This window comes from Maniola hyperantus, chromosome 10 (assembly GCF_902806685.2).
Source record: "Maniola hyperantus chromosome 10, iAphHyp1.2, whole genome shotgun sequence".
NCBI lineage: Eukaryota > Metazoa > Arthropoda > Insecta > Lepidoptera > Nymphalidae > Maniola > Maniola hyperantus.
Window position 1 is genome coordinate 9,123,260 of NC_048545.1, and position 22,949 is coordinate 9,146,208.

General features: G+C 35.1%; 1 protein-coding gene across 5 annotated transcripts in view; it reads left to right on the forward strand.

The window, feature by feature from the left end:
• The window catches only part of how (protein held out wings), an 85,914-nt gene that overhangs the window by 29,257 nt on the left and 33,708 nt on the right, over window positions 1–22,949 (forward strand). For all 5 annotated transcript variants that reach the window (XM_034972847.2, XM_034972846.2, XM_034972850.2 and 2 more), the window contains exon 2: window positions 21,809–21,942. In XM_034972847.2, the coding sequence (XP_034828738.1) occupies window positions 21,809–21,942 (134 nt within the window). The remainder of the gene's footprint in view (window positions 1–21,808; window positions 21,943–22,949) is intronic.

The window sequence follows — 22,949 nt, forward strand, 5'->3', positions numbered from 1 at the left end:
CATTAAGAGAGAACGATATGACACGTGTGACCGTTCTACAAGATATCTCGTAAGAATCTATAAGGTGCTAGGTTGTTACGGTAAAACGTTTATTAGGATGTCCTGTTCTATTTAGTGATATGACATCAGCTTAGATTTGTTGGAGATTTTATCATCATTTAATGATACGTTGTACTGCTATCTGCTCGTTAGTCTAGTGCTGTTCGACTGCGGATGCCGAGGTCTCGGTTTCGATTCCCTGGTTGGGCCAAAAATAGTTACATAACTAGCCCAGAGTTAGGAAATTGGTGGTCTTTCACCTCCATGCCTCAGAGAGTACATAAAGTCGGTGATCCTGAGCCTGATCTCTCTCCAGTTGTGTTGGATTTCCGTCCCATCGAGCTATGCAATGGAGGGATTAGGGATTGCACCCTAATTATTGTGCACTGTAATATCTCCCGCGCAGTTGGCTAATCTTTTGATATTCGGTCGCGACTCGAGAGGCTATAAGTAGACCAGAATCTCATGAAAAATACGAAAATGTAAATTCCAAAGTTAGCAATACTGTACTTTGTGAATATCCTATGTACTCGTATATACCTAGTACTCTGTGGTGAATATCGTTACTCAGTGTCATAGAAAAAAATATTTGGTTTTTTTAAATATATAAATTTCGTGATTATGCCAAAAATTTGCCTATGCCTATTTACCATGAGATTCTGGTCTTACTATATTAATTAATATTGTTATTGCTGAACCTACGGAGAAGTATATCACGTTTAAGGTCACATATTATTAAGTCCGATTTAAACGTTGGGACAGTATATCATGCCTTTAAGCGGAACACGGTCGTCCCTGATAACTTTCCCGGCACTAGGTCAGTTCTGCGCGTCTCACTTAACGGTACAATCAGGTTGGTGCCGTCCATGCCACGTAACAATTTGTGATTGCAGTTTTGAAACGTTTATTGTAGCGATGCGGAACTGCTCGCGCGAACGAATTTGAACTTTACAACGTTGGTTCTTGATTCAAAAGGTAGACAACAGAAAGGCAGCCTCCTCAGATTTTGCCTTGAACTTGTGATTGTGACAAGTTTGCTTGTTTCTATCGCATTATAATCATCAAAACCTTGTAGTTTCCATCGCTTTTTTGTGAATCCGTTCCACAGTAGTAGGTATATAAGTTTTGGTAACTGTTTCAGATATTGTCTTTCTTAAAGCGTTAATAAAATTATGCATTTTATAGTCTTGAAATTATTTAAAATCACTTTATAATTGTAATAATATGTTAACTAAAAACATTGTTTCGTAACGTAATTCAGTGGCTATTAGATAATGATCACTAATAGCTAATAGCTCAACAGTTTGGTCGCTTCTGTTTAATATTATGTCTTTGAATTCACGAATCATGTTCATTATGTTTATAAGTATCTACTATGGCCATTGATAAAAGCCAGACATTGATTACGTGCGTACAAATAAATAATAATTGTCTAGAGAGTAAGTATAATTTACTTGCGGTAGGTATAGTCCGCGACTGGTTGAGATGGCAATCGGGTTATGAGGCGGGGGGACGTTCCGCACACCCGGATGTCAGCCGCGCTCGCCCGCACCGGGTAAGCGCGGGGGCTGTGCGGGTGTGCGGGGCGTTTCCTACCCGATAGCTATCTCGACCTGTCGCGTACTATAAATGTATTAATTTAGAACTTGTTAACACTACACGATGATGAGTGATGACATCACATTGAGATTGTATGAGATAACTAATAATAAAGTAAATATATCGCATAAAGACGTAATGACTATAGTATCTTCCAGCCGGTTTGGAGTCTTTATGTGTTTAATATCATAAAACATAATTTAATAAACGAAAGACCGTGAAATGCCGCCGAGCAAAAACGAACTCCTGTTAGACATTACGAATTTCTTGTAAATAATAAACAGTCACCCTTACAAAAAGTTAATTAAGGAATTATTCATGGTACAATTAATAATATTTTTAATTTCACTAAATCATTTTCCATAGACTTAAGACATTTAAATTAGAAACTTACGAGAATATCACTAAACTGTAAAAGTTTAGTTAACTTATCACACAAATAATAAAAGTTTTTTTCCAAAAATTAAAAAACTGCTCAAAAACCTTGTGTGTATAAAGTATCGCCAACAGGTGTAACAATATCCCCTGGGCCCCACTGGCAGGTTTACTATGGAATTACAAAAGAGTCCTATTCATTTTTTACAACGTTCTTCGACTGGCATTTGAAAGGGTGTTACGCTAATATTAATTTCTGTATCCTAAAAAACCGGTCAAGTGCGAGACGGACTCGCACACGAAGGGTTCCGTACTATTGTAGAAGATATAACACTGTACTTTGAATTTTTTTTAATTTTCATGGCGGTCATTTTGAAATTCGCCAAGTATTTTATTTATTTTTATAGTTGTTATACGTTATATATATATATATATATTATATTATATATGTAATATATATATATATATATATATATTTTACATATAACAACTATAATAAAATATATATATGCTTAGCCTTTTCCCATGTTAGTTGGGGTCGGGTCTCCTAACCATATTTCTCCAAGTTGTTCTATTTTGGGTCGTCATGGGGTCAATTTGGGCTGTTTTAAGATCGTTCAATATGACTGACATCCAGCTTTGTCGAGGTCTTCCCCGTCGTCTGGGTCCAGCGCTAACATTGATTACACTTCTGGTCATGTGAATCTCGGGTCTGTTATATGTAATAAAAAATAGTAATATAAACTCTGTGAAAATTTCAACTCTCTACCTATGTCCTATTTACCTAAGGCACGTGCCTAAGGTTCATGAGACACAGACCGCTGACAGACAGACGGACGAGCAGATGTACCTACTGAGATCGGAGCATTAGTAATCCCGTTGACACCATTCGGGTACAGAACCCTAAAAAAACTAACACGATATTGAATCCTGTGAATCATTAAAATTAACGACATTCTTGTCTAATCGGTTGCAAGGGCACTGTTTATGCTCACGAGATTTTAATTTTTAATGCTTTTATTAATCGCAATGGCCCATATTGATAAAACATGTTTTTATTGCATAAAGCTTTTAAAAGCAATATGAATAATATTATTAGTTGAAGATTCATTAATCATCAAAGTGTTATAGGAATAATTATTAATACCTAAATATTTTAGCTAGAAAAGGCTGTATCAAAGTGACTAAATAAAACTAGGGCAAGACGTCAACTATTAATATTCCCGGAATATGCTTAACATTTAATGAAGCAACAGCAGGAAAACAGTCGTTAATCAAGTGACCTAAAATACGTGTCTACCAGACAGCAGCGAAAATGCAGTGCCGAATTTTAGATTATTAAATGAAAGAAGCTTGACGATGAATTTACGGTCTCTTTAATTAGCACATAAATTTTTATTGAATTGTAAAATATGTTATAAAACCCGTTATTAGGTATGTGTCTATAGAGTACTATTCTTCTCTTGCAAGACGTTGTTACAGTAAATTGACTATTTATTACGTTTCTTGCAAAATGATTCCCGTCTTGCACAATTTCCGCGGTGACTAAACAAAAGAACGACCGTTAGTTTCTGTATTTTTTGTTTTGTTCTTCTCATTCAGTGTGTACTGCGTTAAGCTTGTAGAGTTCTCCATTCTGATTTTTATGATATTTAACATTAAGAACAAGTAAAATCACGTATTAGAGAAAATAATGTTTTAAAAATCTTGATGCTTTTAGAGCTCCATGAAATCCCTCCCCTCTTTAACCTTATAAGTTCTTCGATTATTTATTAAAATAAGCTGTCGTGTAAGAATAGGCCATCAATGCTGTCATTACAATAGAGGCATATATTTGTAATCTTACTTTAATATCTCGAAATCTAAATCACACTTCTATAAAGACCTTTATTGGTGCTTCAACTTCGACATTGAATTCAATTGCTTTCGTAATAGGATCTATTTTAGGAGTGTGATTGTTTATAGCTACTCTCAAGTGTGCGTAGTTGGAGTGGTTGCAGACATCTCAAATTACAGAAGCATGCTCAGAGTTAGCATCAAGGATCAACCGCCCTTTGTGCTTAGGCAGAGATAAAACAATGCTGTAATTTATTTCACTTTATTACAGCTGTTTCAAATTGTAAAAGCCAGTATTTTACTTTATCAAACTATAGTTTTTAACCAGGGCTGTTTCAATACTAAAATAAACACATCGCTTTGGTGTGCATTGATGTTCATCACAAAATCTATATTTTATAATATCAAAATATGCTAAATAATAATGGAACAGTTTATATATTTCAATTAAGTGCCACGATACATAATAATATGTACAATACGAAAAAGAAATCAGATACATTGTGTTATAAATAAACACATTTTAATATTATAACAATTGAAACTGAAAACATGGCCGTCGACATAGTTGCATACTATTAGATTTTAACATACTTGAAAACAAAACCTGGCCTCGTGTTGATCCCTTTATCCTCATCGAGATACGACCAAGAGTGACATAATCTATAAGGCATTTTGCTCTGAAAACAATGCGAAGCTTATTATAATGGAGGGTCTGGAGGCGAACCGGGCACTTAAGACAAGAATCATGCTACTTTATGAGATTGTATGCATTATCATTAGGTTACTAGTAACTCCTACGAATAGCAGTTATCCAGTTATACAAGTACATATTATATTCGAATTATGAGCACACGGTTGTTTACTAGTTGTTGTATATTATATTTGAAGATATAATATACATAGAGATAATTTCTTATGATCTGCTTTATCCATAGGCTAAATAATACGTACCTATTCTGATCTGATTGCGTTGACTCTTTGAATTTTGGTATAATTGATTTGATCAAAACAAAATTTATTTCGAATCTACATCTATTGATTTCATTATGACGTTATCTTGATTTACCGAAATATTTTAAACTTTCGCTTTTAGTAATTAAGTTTAATTTGATAATTTAGGGCTTGCTTACGCAACTTCTGCTTTTAACTAAACTAAATGTTGTACTTATTAAGTATGTACATTGTACATTGGTAACGAAGTATGTGTGTGTTTTCAGCCGGTACAATTTGTCATAGAGTAACATACAATAGGCCATACGTTGTGTGAAATATAGCCTTTTGCGGCAACGAACCGTTGCTTTAGAGGTATCGGTATTTCAAACCCTTTCAAATGATTGCGGATGGTTTTCATTGTGTTATAGGAAATCCAATCTTCGGTTATTTTACTGGCCGACAACTCATATTATTATATCAATTTTAGTATTATGCGATTTAGATGTGAAGACGGCCGCTATTTTTGAAACGTTAAACTTATGATATTTTTCACGTATGAAACGCATATAGTATAAATACACAGTATCTACTTGCGCTAAAGAACATGGCTCATCAGTACTCTTATTATAAATGCGAAAGTGTGTTTGTTTGTTGGTTTGTCCTTCAATCACGTCGCAACGGTGCAACGGATTGACGTGATTTTTTGTATGGGTATAGAGTATAGACTATAGAGAGTGACATAAGTTACTTTTTATCCCGGAAAATCAAAGAGTTCCTACGGGATTTTTGAAAAACCTAATTTCATGCGGACGGAGTCGCGGGCATCAGCTAGTATTTTATAATTTTCAAAGTTATGGATATTTTCGATAGTTTATGGTCGTTAAAAATAGCTTTCAGTTTAAAAGCCCTTGAGTATGAACAGCCCTTGTGGTGAGTAAGAGCACTCGTTCTCATAATTAGACGCGGTGCTTCATTATAAGGATCTGAAGTTTGGAATCTTTGTGACTTTACTTCCTCTTATATAAATATTTGTTGCTCGTATCTTGATTGTGATGTATAAATATTAGTCAGTCAAGACTCAAGACTAATGGCGGCCTAGTGTTTCGAACGGAACTTTACACACCGTTAAAGATGTCATATCGCATCCGCTGCTAAACTTTTTTAACGTTTAAAAATAACTTTATAAAACTTCTTTATCTTACTTATATTATTTTATTTGTAAAGCTGGTCTACTGGGCTGGGCTTGGGCTAAGAAAATTTTATCTCATTCCCTGACTAAGAATACCTATAGTAGTTTCTATTCTATTGTAATCTAGAATTATATCTTTCTTTCTATCTTTTTAACCGACTTCAAAAAAAGGAGGAGGTTCTCAATTCGTCGGAATCTTTTTTTAAAATAAATAACTATCTTATTCCCGCGACTGCCTCCGCGTGGAGTACACAAATTTCAACCCCCTATTTTTTCCCTTAGGGGTTGAATTTTCAAAGAACCTTCTTAGCGGATGTCTAAGTCATAACAGCTATCTGCATGCCAAATTTCAGCCCGATCCGTCCAGTAGTTTGAGCTGTGCGTTGATAGATCAGTCATCCAGTCAGTCAGTCAGTCAGTCAGCCAGTAAGTCAGCTTTTCCTTTTGAGTATTTTAATAGTATTTATTGCATAAGGTGCGTCCCACCTAGTATTCAAACTAACGAAGCTGATATACTGACGTATTATTTTGGTTTGTATCTCAACAACAATCTATCTAACAACAAAGATCTAAATTGTCTTTGTCTTTATCAAGGTATGGGCCGTCTGTGCCTCCTACACTTGCAGCGTTTAAAAGTCCATATATGTTATTATGGGCGTTGCGACAACAGAACGACGAATCGGCTACCTTTGTACCAAGTGGGTACTGATGACTAGTTTTTGCCGCCACGTGGGCGATTGATTCACCTTCAATATTAAGTTAAAAGTACGTAGGAGGTGAGATACCACTTATTCTTGAGTGGAACTTGAGGTTGAAAGAATATGTGCTATGCTTTGGTTTCGTAATGATTCTTATTCTGTGTGGGAAGATTAAGTACCAAGTACAACATCTGGTTAGTGTAATTTTGTGATAAAATGATATAATAATAAAGATTACATTCAATTTAATGTTACTGGACGATGCAAAAGCAATTATTTGACTTGCTTATTTACATAATTGCTAACCACAGTTTTTAAAGTTTAAGTTCTATTAATAAAAATAAAATCTATATTTACACTTAAAAGTAAAAGCTTTCTGACTGACCGACTGACTGATCTATCGACGCACAGCTCAAACCACTGGATGGATCGGGCTGAAATTTGGCATGCAGATAGCTATTATGACGTAGACATCCGCTAAGAAAGTACTTTTGAAAATTCAACCCCTAAGAGGGTGAAATAGGGGTTTGAAATTTGTGTAGTCCACGCGGTTGAAGTCGCGAGCATAAGCTAGTTTTTAATGTAAATCAGACCACACGTCATTTGATAAATGGTCCTAGGAGGTCAATAATAAATTGTATTACGTGTATAGATAGTAGATACTCATGCTCATGACGAATTTGACAAAAAGGTTGATTGACGGTACAGCCTTTGACCTTCCTTGTCTTGTGGACAACGGAGTGTAATCAATTAGATGGCTAGGCTCGTGGGAGGTCCGTTTTAGTCAGCCCTTACAAAACACTTTAGAACAATGCCAAGCCTTGACGTGTCTAGCTGTTGTTATACTCTACCATATTTTAGATTCATTACCATGATCTAACAAACCTTTGACGATTTACAGATCAATCTAGTTATCTGAACTGAGAAAGAATATTTTGAGTTTTAACACAATCTTGTAATGTATCAGGGCCATCGATATAAATGACAAGATATGGTCAAGCGAACAAATTTTTTCACGGTTTAGAAACCAAATAAATCAGCGCCACTCCTTAGATACTAATGAACGACCCGTTTGAAATCCAGACGTGACTGAGGTTGCATTGGTGCATAAGCATCAATGAGTCGGTGCCATTTTGTTTTTTCAATAACCCTGTCCATACGAAGTAATATATAAGTCAATGATCAGGGCCTATCAAAAAACGTTTACATTTTGCGTCTCTATTGTTATGTGATAAAGCCCATGGAAAATGGTCACATGTTATCACTTTAAAAAAGCTTTCATATTGGGTAGGTACGGTTAAGTTATATACACTGCACCTATAATACTTAGGTATTTTACGTAAGAATGCGTCATCTATTCCCAGTACCTATATAATCAAGTTAGCGGGACAATGTGGCTAATTCCATTGTACACAATCTCTAAACTAAACTAAAATGGCATGTCTAAATCTAATGCTATCCCTTTCATAATGTTGCTTGGGGAAAAGGATGGCACTAAATTTAGACCTGTTAATTTAGTTTAGTTTAGAGATTGTGTACAAGAGAATCGGCCCCAATACTGTAATAAAGCTAGCTAGTAAATTCATCAAGTTATTCGTCATGTTGTCATCTTCGTCAATGATGTAATCATTTGAAGCTTATTTCATGTGATTATCGATTAGCCGGCAAGGTGTAATCGTTAAATATAGCCAAACAACTATTAAATGTATGTGAGGGAAAAAATAATGATGTACCTATGTACCTACTTACCCAGTTACTCTACTGATTGGTCGTTGGATATCTTAGTGTAGTTTTGTTCGTCCTATTAAGTAGAATTTGTCTTATACCACCTTAGTTTGCCTTTTGTTCCTATAGGTATATGTACTGTAAAGGAGGGTAGCCTATACAGTTTAGTTTAGTGATCTCTATATTCTACCTGACCTAGGTGACCTGGAGTTCACTAGACTGTATCATTGCTTGAATAGTACAATCGCACCATACGAAATTAATTACCAACATGCTCTGGCATTAACAAAAAAAGTATTAAATTTCCTTCCTGCTTTGGATCTGACCTCAAAACATTAGGTTCTTTTTGGTACCTATTTCATTGTTCTAAATTCTTAATTGTTGTAAAATAATATGGCCTAAAATTTCTTCGTAGTAGGTAACACCCTTGGTATAAAAGTGGTAATCCCAAAGTCACGTCTTTGAGGGCAGCTGTTAAAGGTACTCATTATAAGCATTCGCCACTTCTCCCTGCTTACAGCCTGGTAGATTCGTGCAAAGTCCTACCGCGCACAACAGACTAAATTTGGTCGATCCATCGCATGGGCGACCTTCCTCGTCCTCTGGTGCCCTCCACTTAGCCTTGCACGACAAGGCTCGATAGAATCACCTTACGCCAAGAGACGTGTCCGAAGAACTTTAATATGCTCGTGGTACTAATGCCGTAAGACGTTAATGCCAAGTTCATGAAGTATAGAAACGTTTGTACAAAATTTGTTCCATGAGACTTCTAACATTCGCCTCCAGCACATCTCGAGACCATCAATCTTCTCAGAAACTGCGATAATATTAAATTATGTGTACTTTCGAGTAGGTATAAGATAATAATGTATATGAAAATATGTTTAAAATCGTATATGTACAGTTTAAGTACATTTTACATAGTCGTATAGGTAGATAAGATACATGCATATTATGTTTAAATGTGTATAATTGTATATCTGTGTACCAAGTCTATAAGTAAACAACTTTGAATACATTAGTCAGTATAAAAAATGTCCCCATAAATCTGGTTTAGATGTAAAAATATTTCTGTCAAGGATAATGTTAACATTAACATAATAATTATTTTGCATTCGTAAGTTAACGCCTGTAAATGAATTCAACTATTAAACACGACAAAATGGTTTTCAAGATGTGTCTTGTTGAATTATAATAACGACCGGTATGTCGGCCAGCGAACGGGTGCTAATGCCAATACTAATATCTATAGTAAGCGACAGGTCGAGATGGCATTCGGGGAGGAAACGCCCCGCATACCTGAACAGCCCTTGCGCTAACCCGGGGCGGGCGAGCGCGGATGACTTGCGGGCGTGCGGGGCGTCTCCCCGCCTCATACACCGATTGCCATCTCGACCTGTTGCGGACTATAGTTTTACATTTAGTATAGAAAGAAGTAGTAAAGCTAATTAATCTGTTTGCCGTGCTGCCGTTTCGAGCAGAAAATAAGCGGATGATTGTTAAGCTAAGCTTAGTAGATAATTATGCATGGTAAAGGAAACTTTCCACAAGATTATTTTTATCATCATAAGTAACTTTAATACACCAAGCATTTATATGCTAGGTTTGTGTTCATTCAGTGAGCTCCCCTTTCAGTCAAACCCCTATTTTACCCGCTCAGGGGTTGAATTTTCAAAAATCCTTTCTTAGCGGATGCCTACGTCATAATAGCTATCTCCATTCCAAATTTAAGCCCAACCTGTCCAGTAGTCTGAGCTGTGCGTTGTGGCGTTGATAGATCAGTCAGTTAGTCAGCTTTTCCTTTTATTTATTTAGGATACCTAGCTAGTCGCTACAGATTTAGTTGCAAGATATTTTTAATATATTCCGGTTTCATAACCAGCGTTTTCTAAATTCAAAATGCAAGCGAAATAATTTTTTGTAATTTATAGATCACAAAACAATAAAACTATCAAATGGATGGTTGGATTAAAGTGATGATAACAATTAATTATTCTGCGAGCTCATTAGAACAAATTGCTGATATATTTACTGTTAATAGTCTGGCATGCATTCGACTGCGAATTAGATTACCTAGACTTAAAATATTTTTTAAAGTTTCTCTAGATTTTTGTGCAACTCAAATATAACTTCGATTTCAAGAGATACAATTTACTATCGTCAAATTCATACTAAACTAAAATCACAATGAGTTATATAATTTGTTGAAAGGGAACTAGTTTGACAAATTCACGGCCTTCCTGAAATCTGTCAAAGAATTCAACCGATTTTCTGGATTTTCTGCAATCTGAAGTGCGAACGTAAAGTAAACAGGTATGATATTCGTCACATACGGCGATCTGTCAAACATTTACATGTTTATTGGTTTTTGGTGCAAACTCACGGTAAGAAGGGTTCACTAAAACATCAGTATTATATAGTTTATTATTAAGTAACTTATCAATTACTGTGATGAGCCAGTCAACTGGCACTAAAAAGCCATACTCGCCGTCCACAATAAGTGACACACCAAGTACTTGCATTGTCACATGCGTAGGAGGATCTTGAGAGATAAACATCTGGACTACCTTTGCATACATTAAGTGAGACACTCATTATTATGTATTCATCAAAAAAAGATTCCGACGAATTGAGAACCTCCTCCTTTTTTTGAAGTCGGTTAAAAAGCGAAACTGACGTGACTTAGATAGGCGTTACTACTGATGAAGGGTTATTAATGATTGAGATGACAAGCGCTTGATCGCTTGGATGTGCCAAATGTTCTACGAACCGTCTTATCACTTTAGATTCTTGCTTCTCTTGATTGTAAAACATTATTGTAAGCACTCCAGCCTGCGTAATGTATGTACTTGTTATTGTTCAAAATGTCGTAAATAACTTTTAACGTACCATTAGTAAAGTAAACCAAATCATAAATTAAAAGGAAATTTTTGTAGTGCCGCTGGCATTTAATCGTATGGCCGAATACATCCTCATATTTGCTATGAAAATATTCCTTAGTGTCTTCTGTTTAGTGCGAATAAAAAATAAAAGTGTTTTTACACATTGCTCTGGATTGACTGAATTCCAAAGTAAAAATCGTACATTACCGGACGGGGCGCGGTGGATAATCAATTTTTTACACCGGAGGTTATAAATTCTTGAATATCTACTAAACTAGAATAATGGTGCACTAAAATCACAAACGACGAATACAAGAACCGCATAACATCTTCTTTTATAGTTTAAATAACTTTTATTAAAAAGTTATTGGTGGTCGTTCCAAAGCTGGAACGGATTTGGAGGGGAGCTACACAGTCATGTCATACTGCGAGCTGACAAATTGTCGTATAAAGTAGATGCATGCTAGAGCGGATGCGTATTGCGTGATGGCAGATCAGAATACAGTTTTCACCACCCCTCCTCTACCTGCAAGTGTAGAGGTTATTAAGGAAATATAACGGAGAACGGGCAGCAGCGTCCTCTGTGCTACTAAGTACTACTTACCATCTACTGCGAACTGCTATCACCAACCCGTCTGCATAGCGAGGTGACAAACCCTCCCGTTGGGAGCACTTTAGTCCAGCTGTGGACTGTTATAGGCTATTGATGATGATGAAAATGGTGCTAGAGCGTTTTCAAATATTTGCTAGAGGACGTGGACAACAAAGTATCTAGTTACTCTAAAGTCGTTCATGTGGATGGACCTGATCCATTAACTTATCCTATGAATGTTTTTATCGTAAATCAATGATCTGATATTAAAACGGGAAAAACTTATAATATATAAATATAACTTATGTTGCTATTAGAAATAGTTGGAGCCGGAAAGTCCTTGAGTGGAGACCGCGTTTAAGCAAGCGTAGTGTGGGACGCCCTCTAGCACGATGGACCCACGATATGAAGAGGCTGGCGGGAAGTGGCTGGATGAGGAAGGCTGAGGACCGGGTGTGGTGGCGCTCTTTAGGGAAGCCCTATGTCCAACAGTGGACATCCACAGGCTGATGATGATGATAATGATGATGATGATGATGATGATGATGTTTCTATTGGATCCTATTAAATTTGTGTATAGAACAGATCAGGCTATTTCTGAGTACCTATCTAAAGTCTTCTGTTTGATTTACTTGTACGATGTTTGCTTTGAACTTCCTATTTATGTAGTTTTGCAAATAAAGCGTGAAAAATAAATATTGAGCCGTAAATCAGCGAAAATCGCCGGTTTACTCCACTGATTTTATAGCTATAATAAAAGCACCGTCAACCGCTGACAGTGTATACCTACACAGAATAAATAGTACTAGTACCTATAGAACGTGGCCTGCATTCTGAAAACACCACCCGTAACGTGCTTTTATTGGTTCAGTTTCTAATTCTACACATTTTCTACAGGTTAAACAATTTAATGTTTAGGAAGTACATATACATTAGTTATAGCAAGTAACGACTGCCTGCGGATTCGCTCAGTTGCAATACAGTTTTAGGCAGTTTTGTTTGGCAATGAGTTCATATTTCGTATTCAGTGGGCCAGAAACGTCCAGATTAAAGAGTTTAGTTTAGAGATTAGTTAAGTACACCGTTTAGTTTATTCCCTATCCCGTAGAAATTTCGCAAAATTTTACCTTATTCCTTGTCTGCGTTATAAAGGGAACCAAAATCCTAAGTTAAGTCCAAGGGTTTGGGATGGGCGTTGATGAGTCGGTCATTGTATCAGGACTTTTCTTTTTATACATTAAGATTACTAAATAAACCTAAAAACACTAGTCGGTAGACAATTTAACTTAAGAGCTCAATCCTTATTTGTTCCTTGATTGCAAAGGATCCGAATAAAATATGTGCATACCTATAAGTACACAATAATTATTTATAAATGAATTGGATTCCGATAAATATTACAAAAAAACTGCAGTCGTGTACATTTATTATTTGTAGTGTAGTTGTAGTGCTCATATATTATTACATATATAAAAATCCCACAGCCACTGGTTCTAGAACATGCCACTAATTACAACCACGTCTGTTTTTATATATATTTACTTTGTTGTACATGCCTCCTGCTTATATACTACCCTGTATGTCTGATTTGCAAATGACTATAGCATATTTTATAAGAATAAAATTAGATAACGACAGTTCCTTGTAACTGCAAGACTAGACTTAAGAGCACACTACATCAATTGGCGTTTCCGAAGTTTTGAACTATTCTAAAAATATATATATTTACTACTATCCTAAATGGCACCCACATAAATCCACTCTTTAATAATGATATCATAGAATATGTTATTTAAATTATTATATATTCTGTTAAAAACGTTTTGAGATAATTTAAGTAGGTAATATTAAATATTATTCACATTAACAAATTCTGCTGATGTTTCCATCTCAACTATATGTACTTGTAAGACATTTTGCCATAATTGTGCAAGTCTGGTCGTTTTTATGTCGCCAAAAAACTTCATTTCGCAGGTTTCTCAATGAAAAGTGATTCACAGTTTAATATTATATTATTAGTAGTGATTTTACTGCGTTTCTAAGAAAAATCTTTGTCGACCCACACGCTGTGGTAATGAATAATGTTTCGAAATAGTGATTGGCTTCTTGACGGTCCATTCATGTTTTTTTTTACGCAGGTTACTACAGATTCTATTTTAATGTTACCTTTAATTGGAATTTGGAAAGAAAAAGAGTGGAATTAAATAAGATAATAATTCACTTTGCTTCAGTAATAATAGCAATTGTAATGTCACGTAATCTATGCACAAAAAAGTCAAAATTAATAAGGTCGTATATTTAAAACCGTTTTCAAGATGTTATTTTTTGTTCTGAAGCCCTGCTAGTCATTGTTAGCTGCAACCATTTAAATCTTATGCATATTCATAGTTACTCGTAGTTTAGTAACACATCAGTGCTCGACATCGGAGGCAGGAAAGTTCTCTACTTGTATTGACTGAAAGTGACCATTCTGTTGAAATAACACGTTTAAATACGCTGAGACAACATTTGTCTAAAATGGCTAATAGTTGTAGTTTTTTGATGTAGATGAACAGAAGATATACACAACAATTACAAATAGAACGGAGCAATAACAATTATTATTTTATTAAAATTTCCTTGCCTATTGTATAAATGACCTATGTTTACCAGTAAATGATAAGGTCGGAAAAAATATTTTTACTGCCGAAAATAGAAAATGACCACGATAATTTAAATCATTAACTAATAACTATTAAATTATATTTAACATTTCTTGGCAAGAATATCTGGAGTGGCAGGCAGATATAGGAGAGCTTATAGAGTTTTATAGAGCTTTATAACGGGTATCGCTACTATACTAAAAAAAACTTCAGGTATCAAGATTTCATCTTGATATCTAACACTCTTAATGTAGGTACAGCCTTTTTAAAAACAAATTAAGTATTTATTGCTATAACTTGTTCACATAACATCATTTATAAGTATGAAGTACTTATGGTATTTTTTAATCAACCGCGACATTATTTTTACTTAAGATTATGTCTCCTGTGATCAATTTGTAAAGTTTTTTTGAAGTAACAACACATACGTGTTTTACATTGCCTCAGTAATGAGTAGTTTTTTATTTATATTACCTACGCATTATCTATCCGTATAGTCGTGTCCGTTTTGAAATGTAAATTTAATATTTGTACTTGATTGAAGGACGTGGGTTTGATAACATTACTCTGTTTGCTCATGATGATGATCTTTATTAACACTAACTTAAGTGCTATGAACAGTATTTTGAATTGTTACGATTTTCAAAAACAAGACCACTTGCCCTGTGTTTATTTAAAATCAATTCATTAACTCTTACGCCGACTCCACAGGTTGGCCCCAATGCTGGTCCCAACACTGTTCGTGCAAACGTGTGGATCGGGAAATCAACTATTGGCCCCAACGTTGGCAAATCTAATTTGCTGATCACCACATTGGGCGAACATGGTGGGCGTTATGGTTTTCCCTTTGGACCACGCATACAGGATGGAGTGAAATTTTGGAGTGAATATTTTTAATAACTAAACTCAGCTTTATGTACCGTTGACATGCGGGTAAATAATTGGTTTATTAAAATATCACATGGAAGAGTTAACAAAAGTAAACGAGCGGTGAATTGATCTTTAAATGAAAGAAATTTTATTTGCAAGAACCATTGTAGGTACATTAAGATGTTAACATTAAATTATCTTATCCAATAGTGTTCGTCAATTGACATGCAAAAATATGTTATGAGTTGTCTACATGATCATTTAATTTAATTAATTTAAAACAACTTGATGTTACTAAAATTACAGAGAGTAAGAATACAGGATACACTTAAAAACAAAGGGCGACCTTACACTAAAGTGATCTCTTCCAGGCAACCCATACTTAAGAACTTATAGAACTGTAAGACGGGGAGTCGCATGTAGTGTTATAAAATATATATATATATATATATATATATATATATAATAGAGGCTATCTAGCAAATAAACATACACTCTAATAGGTACATACTATACAATATAATGTTATATAGTATAATATAATATAATATAATATAATATAATATAATATATACATATATATAAATAATATATAAAATCAATGTAATGTAATTAAACAATAATACATAGCTAACTGTACATATTCTTATCGCAGAAAATCTACAGTGACAGATAGTGTTTCTTAACACGGTTTTTTAAAGATCGCCAGCGATTTGGAGCGTCTTATTTCGACCGGAAGTGCATTCCACAGCGAAGCTGCTTTTACAGTGAATGATTCCGCGTAGCTATGCGTATTACATTTGGTCGCTTTAAGCTTAAAGTCGTAACAGGAACGCAGGCCGCGATTACGTTCGAAGGAGCTAAAGAATTTAAACTGATCTTTAAGGTAGGGTGGTGACCAGGGATGGAAAAGTGTGGCAAATAGGATGGAAAGAACATGTAGATTACGTCGATGCCTAATAGGGAGCCAGTTCAGTTTTTTACGATATTCAGAGATATGGTCGTATTTCCTTAAGCCAAAAATCAACCGAATGCACAAGTTGCAGTCGCTCCAGTTTATTTAGTAGGTCTTCATTTAAATCTAGATCATTATGTACCCATTGAGAATACTTCCCTTTTTTGCACATTTTCGATATTTAGTTATATTGAATTATGCTCAAAGTACCTACACATTTACAGTCATTCTGTAACATGTCTGATTTCACAATATTTTATGGTTACATAATTATGTGATCGTTATAGGATGTCATCTTCAAATTAAAGCTTAGCGGTCAGTATGTGAAAAGCCTTTTGATCTACGCCGGGTACTCTTTTGCATGATCCTTCGATCATTTTCTTCTTTTTGTATCATACATCAATTTTCTTCTGTCTTCCAGGTGATCTTCTTGTGAGAATCTAGTCCCCTTGAACCATCAACCAACCAATTGATCAACCTTGAAAACTCGTAATAGGGACCCTCTTTGAAGATGTCTGAAAAATGCAACCTTTCTGTTTGCGACGGTCGTCATCGAGTTTCGGTTACATTTAGCTCATTTCAGTGCCTACCTCAATATTTCTGACGAAATAATTCCAACAGTCCTTTAAAAAGACATATTTTAAAGATACCTAAATAATTTTAAAGACTTAAAATCAGATACATAGGTAGAAGTTCTGTTGAAGTTAAAACAAGATACATCATTATTTTAACTTGAACAAAATCAAAATCTTGTGTTTCTGTGCCATAATTAGAGATTTCGTGAAACTAGGCGGTCTTGACTCTTGGATTCCATGATTTTAATTGCACGGCCATGTACATTCTAATATATCGACGTTTGCGTGATCCAAGTCACGGTGGTTGCAACTCAACACGCAAACTGACCGTAGCGGTGCGTTAACGCATCGCTGCACGACGTGAGAACATTCCCGCTCTATCTGATTGTTCTTATATGTACACCGCTTTGTATTGTCAGGAGTCAAATTAAACATTACTGTATCTTTAACATTTAGGTTGTCGGAAGTCTTAAGTACTACACATCTATCGTATCTTTTAAGTTCTTTTCCATGCATGTAAGTAACACCAAAACAATTGCCATTTCTTCTCAGACTTCCACTTTTAGGGTGCCTTCTCTGTTATTTGTAGTAGATATTTTCATGTTATGTACCATTTCATTCGTCATTTTCTTAGCATTCGTGTATTTTGCATTTTTTGGCATGATTGTTCTTATAATATGTTCAATGCTTTGTATTGTTAGGAGTCAAATTAAACATTACTGTATCTTTAACATTTAGGTTATCGGAAGCCTTAAGTACTACATGTCTATCGTATCTTTTAAGTTCTTTTCCATGCAAGTAAGTAACACTACAACAACTACAACAATTGCCATTTCTTCGACGACTTCCACTTTAAGGATGCCTTCTCTGTTAATTTGTAGTACAGTAGGCGACAGGAAATATTCTACATCGACTATTAGAAAGGGGTTTCGGCTTCGTAGAGCGTTTTTTAGTTTAAGCGTTAAGCGTTGTCTCTGTCACTCATACTTATGTGACATTTTGCCAGTCTCAACGAAAGAGACAACGCTCGACAAAGCCGCTATCTCTTTTTAAAGGTCGATGTACAACATTTCCTGCCAAGCACTGTAGATATTTCATGTCATGTACCTGGTATCATTCATCATTTTCGTGACATTCGTGTATTAAGAATTTTCTGGTATGCGAACCCATATGTTTTGCTCATTTCTGCTCCAATTGTCGCCGTCAAGTATAATTAACGCACCATCGTATAATTTCTCTGTCTAGACTACACCTTCGCTTACTGAAGCTAGTTCGTTATTACTTATTAGTATTACGTTCTGTATGTGCTAATGAATTACAAAACAAGAGTAGCTAGTGCTTGTAATTAATGTAATAAAATTTTCTGCTGTTGTACGTTGAAACCAAAAGTGATTTTGAGACCGAGTTAACTTACATGTTGATGATGTATAATATGCAAGCTATATACTCAAACGCGTTGTTACATGGAGCAAGTATTGAGTTCAATTCCTAGCACATACCATTACAGGATTTATAATTTCTTAATTGTCTGTTTTTTTGGCCTTTGGTCGTGGCTGGTTACCATCAATTTACGTTCCGGTATGGTGCCGCGTTTAACAAAACTGACATACCCCTTCTAGGGTAGCCTGCTTCCGCCTTCCATCGTATTATCACTTGCCATCAGGTGAGATCGTTGTTGAAATAAAAAAGCAGCAGCCTTTTCCTAATTTGATTTTAATAGGTATCTTCAGTTCATATCCATTTCTTACTGAATTGTTGAATGTTAAATTGAGTTTATTATTTGCTACAGATTCCAAGCACAATACGTAGGTACTATCTAATTAACACCACAGTTTAATATCTTGCTCTACTAACCGCATTATCTATTATTACAAGTCTCAAATCAAAACTTGTTTTAAGGTTCTCATATTGATTAAGATCTCAAAGATTACAAACTTTAAGACAATCGTCAATAGAGACAATCTTTCCAAGGTTAGAACAAGCAGCAAATAATTATATTACAGCTAGTGCAACTGCGGTTATTGTAATACAAGTAATAAGAAAATTAAACTATACTGATTGTGGTTTTCTGCTCGTTTGTGGGAAGAAACGACATAATTTCTACTATTTTCTGAAGTTTTATTTAACTGTTTTATGAAAATACTTTTAGGTCTTGTTTGTATACTGTTTTTAGCGATTTTTCTGAAAATTGGAAAATACACCTAATAAAACGAAAAAAAAATTAACTGTAACGTGCGTGAGATGTTATTTATAGACACTAATTGTGCGACAGGTTGAGCTGGCAATCTGGAGGGAATGCCCCGCGCTAACCCGGTGCGAGCGAGCGCGGGTGGCGTGTGGGTGTGTGGGGCGTCCTCCCCGCCTCATACCCCGATTGCCATCTCCACCTGTCGCGTACGATAGGTACACAGCATGGAACTAAAAGAGTGACGGACAGACAGCTTCAAGATCACCTGCGTCAATACAGCCTCTGCTATCGCCTTTTGTTTTTGTTTTCAAGTCCCATTTGCTAACAAAAGGCGCGTGTATTGTTTAGACTGCTACAAGTGTTTCGACACCCGTCAACGTCGCGTCCGCTATGACATGTTACCATTACCGAAGGTTTTTTCGATGACTTAGCTCTTTTTTAACCGACTACGGCAAAGCCAAAAGGAAGGGTTATTATTCTAGCAGTCTATGTACGTTCCTGTAAGTTTGTATTTACGTGTGTTCCACCGTAGCGCCTAAACTTCTAAGCCGATTTTGATGAATAAGATGTCAATCGATTCCGTTATTATGGCCCGGGTGAAATAGGCTACATTATAAATGAACAAAATTAATATGGCGGATGTGGTACCCAAAAAAGTGGGGTTCTCTAAATTTTTTTTTTTGCTATAGTTTTGAAAGAGAGTTCAAATGAAAAAGGAAAAAATTCTGAGTTCATAAATATACTACAAACTTTAAAATATACCAAGCGACAGAAAAACAATTAGGTATACTATATATTTTACTATAATATTTCAGCGTCTACGATCGGTCGGGTTTTAGTTTTCAATTTTATTTACTTCAGCGTTTGACAAGCTAAATCAAGTAAGCCACGTTGATATAATGCACGTTGAGATATTATATGCTATTTGGACCTATATAATCACCAAGTGAAATGTTGTAGTCTCAGATATCTACACATTGGTTGTGGTGGCATTCTATTTCATATCATTTATACTTAGATCAGTTTATTGGCTCAAAAATCGGATCGCTTTTAAAAAGACTCTCATTAAAACGACAGTTCGGTAGAAATATTTATTTATTTATTATTTATTATTATACTATGACATATTAATATGACATTTATAATACGCAGTTAAAATTGCAAGCCGATTCACAGGCATCTGCTAAGTAGGTATCAATAATATTGAAGAAAAAAAATCAGGACACGTGAGAGGAAACATTTTCATTTATTTCTGGCTTCGATATACTGGAAGGTAGCAATTAAATACATAATCCACTGTAGATCACAGAGCTCCGTGGCGGGTTAATGGCTTGTTTACTCACTTTGCTGACCTTATAAGGCGTGAAAGCTCCACTACATTGTCGCCAGTTCTCGCTGGACTCAATATGGACGGACGGACGCGTCTGTCGTGTTTGATGTTCTAAGAATAAAAAATGGTTTCATTAACTTACATTCAACAGAAATAAATCCATATCCCAAATTATGTGACGTTCAACAAACTATGTTCGTTCTGTTTTATTTCAGCCAATTATTATTATATATTTTTAGTAAAAGCTCTTTGATATTGTCACTTCACGATTTTTTCAAAGTACATTATGATTTTTCGATCAACGTTTATGATAATCTTTTTTTTTAATGTTTTTACTTCAGCCGTCCTCATCATTTACTTGTAATTTCACTTTACAAGCGATCTAGAAAATTCAATTTTTGTCGGGAAGCACATCAATATCCTAAATTAGAAATAAAACCCAATATATCGGAATTTTTATTAGAATTATTTGTAAGGATTTTCTTCGTGTATAAAACATGACTAGTCACGCATTTAATAGGTATTACATACATAAGGACCTGACACACTTTTTATGCAAGTGATGTTACAAAAACATATGGCTGTATGCTTGTGTAGGTACTCCGGATATTACCCAATGACTCATCAACTCCTTATCTGGATGAGGAAGATAATATGAAATCCTGTATTTTAACACCGATGTTACATATGGCGAGAGAAAGCGTGTACAAAGTCGGTACCAAATAGTTCCACAAACATTTAAAATTATACATGTATGACCAAACGACTTTACCTACTTTGGTTCTGCGCCGCGACGCATGCGCGAACTGAGCCCCTGTTGAAAAGGACCCCGGATGGGTTCGAAACTAGTCGGGCTAACGTCGACGAAAAGCCGTTTGGTCATACAAAGACTGCTTAGGAAAACACATGCCAAACTACCATAAGATTCTTTTTGAACACTAATTGTGAAATTGAAACGTTGATTTTCCACAGCTTTCCAGCAGTTTTTTTTTTGCGCAAAATTGTAATAAATACCTAGCTAATAATTATTAATTACTGCAGTCTGGCAAACTAGGGTCTATTTTGAAGTAAGATCTTTGCCAAATATCTGTTTTTCTGGGTTTTAATATGAACCAGTGTCAAACGACTACTATGTCGTAAATAACCCATAGTGTAAATCAAAGTATTACACGTACCTACGGAATTTTGGTAGTTTTCCCGAACCCATAATAAACTTCTCATAAATGTAAATTCTCAACGGTACATTAACTTTTATCTTTCCTAGTAAACATTTGGGCGGACATCTAAAATTATCTCTAGTAATATGGTATGGTTAATCTTTCAGAATTATAGCGTCAGATGTGTCTTTACTGATGAAATCTTCTCTTTTGTTTACAGAAATAGCAAAAGTACGAGCCAGTTTATTCCAAATAAATGGAGTCAAGAAAGAACCTTTAATTCTACCAGAAGCAGAAGGCATGGTCACCACACTCACAGAAAAAGTATATGTACCAGTAAAAGAACATCCAGATGTAAGTTTTACTAAAATTCTTCCTAAACCACCTTGTCCTGTAACATACTTTCATACTCGACGTAATTTGCCTCAAAACAAAGTAGCATTCCAACTCAATTGAGAAAGCGTTTCTGTGTCCAATATGTACTGGCCAAGTGCAAATTGGACTCGCGTTCCAGGGATTTCGTAACTCGAATTTTTACGTTTACATACTTACAACTTAAGTTTTAAAAGACAATTAAATATCTATGTAATATATTTTAATGATAATAATATATAATCAATTCGTAAATTTTAACATGATTAAAATTTTTTACAAAAAAAATAAAAACCGACTTCGTTACATAAACACTAAAAATTGAAAAATAATTTAATTTATTACCGAATATATTATGTATACAAGAGTTAATATAGTTCCATAATAATACTTTTTGGTGCCGGTGCCAATTAGCTTTAGCTGCGCGAATCGTCTAGACTTCATATTTTTATGGGACTCCACAATGGCACCTCATTGGCACCGACCCCAAAAAATATTATTATGGAACTATATTAACTCTTGTATACATAATATATTCGGTAATAAATTAAATTATTTTTCAATTTTTAGTGTTTATGTAACGAAGTCGGTTTTTATTTTTTTTGTAAAAATTTTTTATTTCACAATTTTTAGTGGCCCCATGGAATTATGCTATGACTGGTTAAAAATCTACTGTTTACTAAGCTATTACACTGATCGCGAGCAATTTACTCTTATCCGTTGAGGAGTTCCAGTATCTATCTTCGAAGATGTTCATCAGATCATCACCAAATTAAAATGGGACCAACTTTGAAGTATACCCTTTCAAACAAAAAAAGAATTTTCAAAATCGGTCCAGGCGTTTTTGAGTAATCGGGGAACATACATAAAAAAAAAAAAAAAAAAGATTCCGACGAATTGAGAACCTCCTCCTTTTTTTGAAGTCGGTTAAAAATGAAGTGTAGGCACTCGAGTCAAAGAACACTGTAATAGTATTTAATTTATGTAAC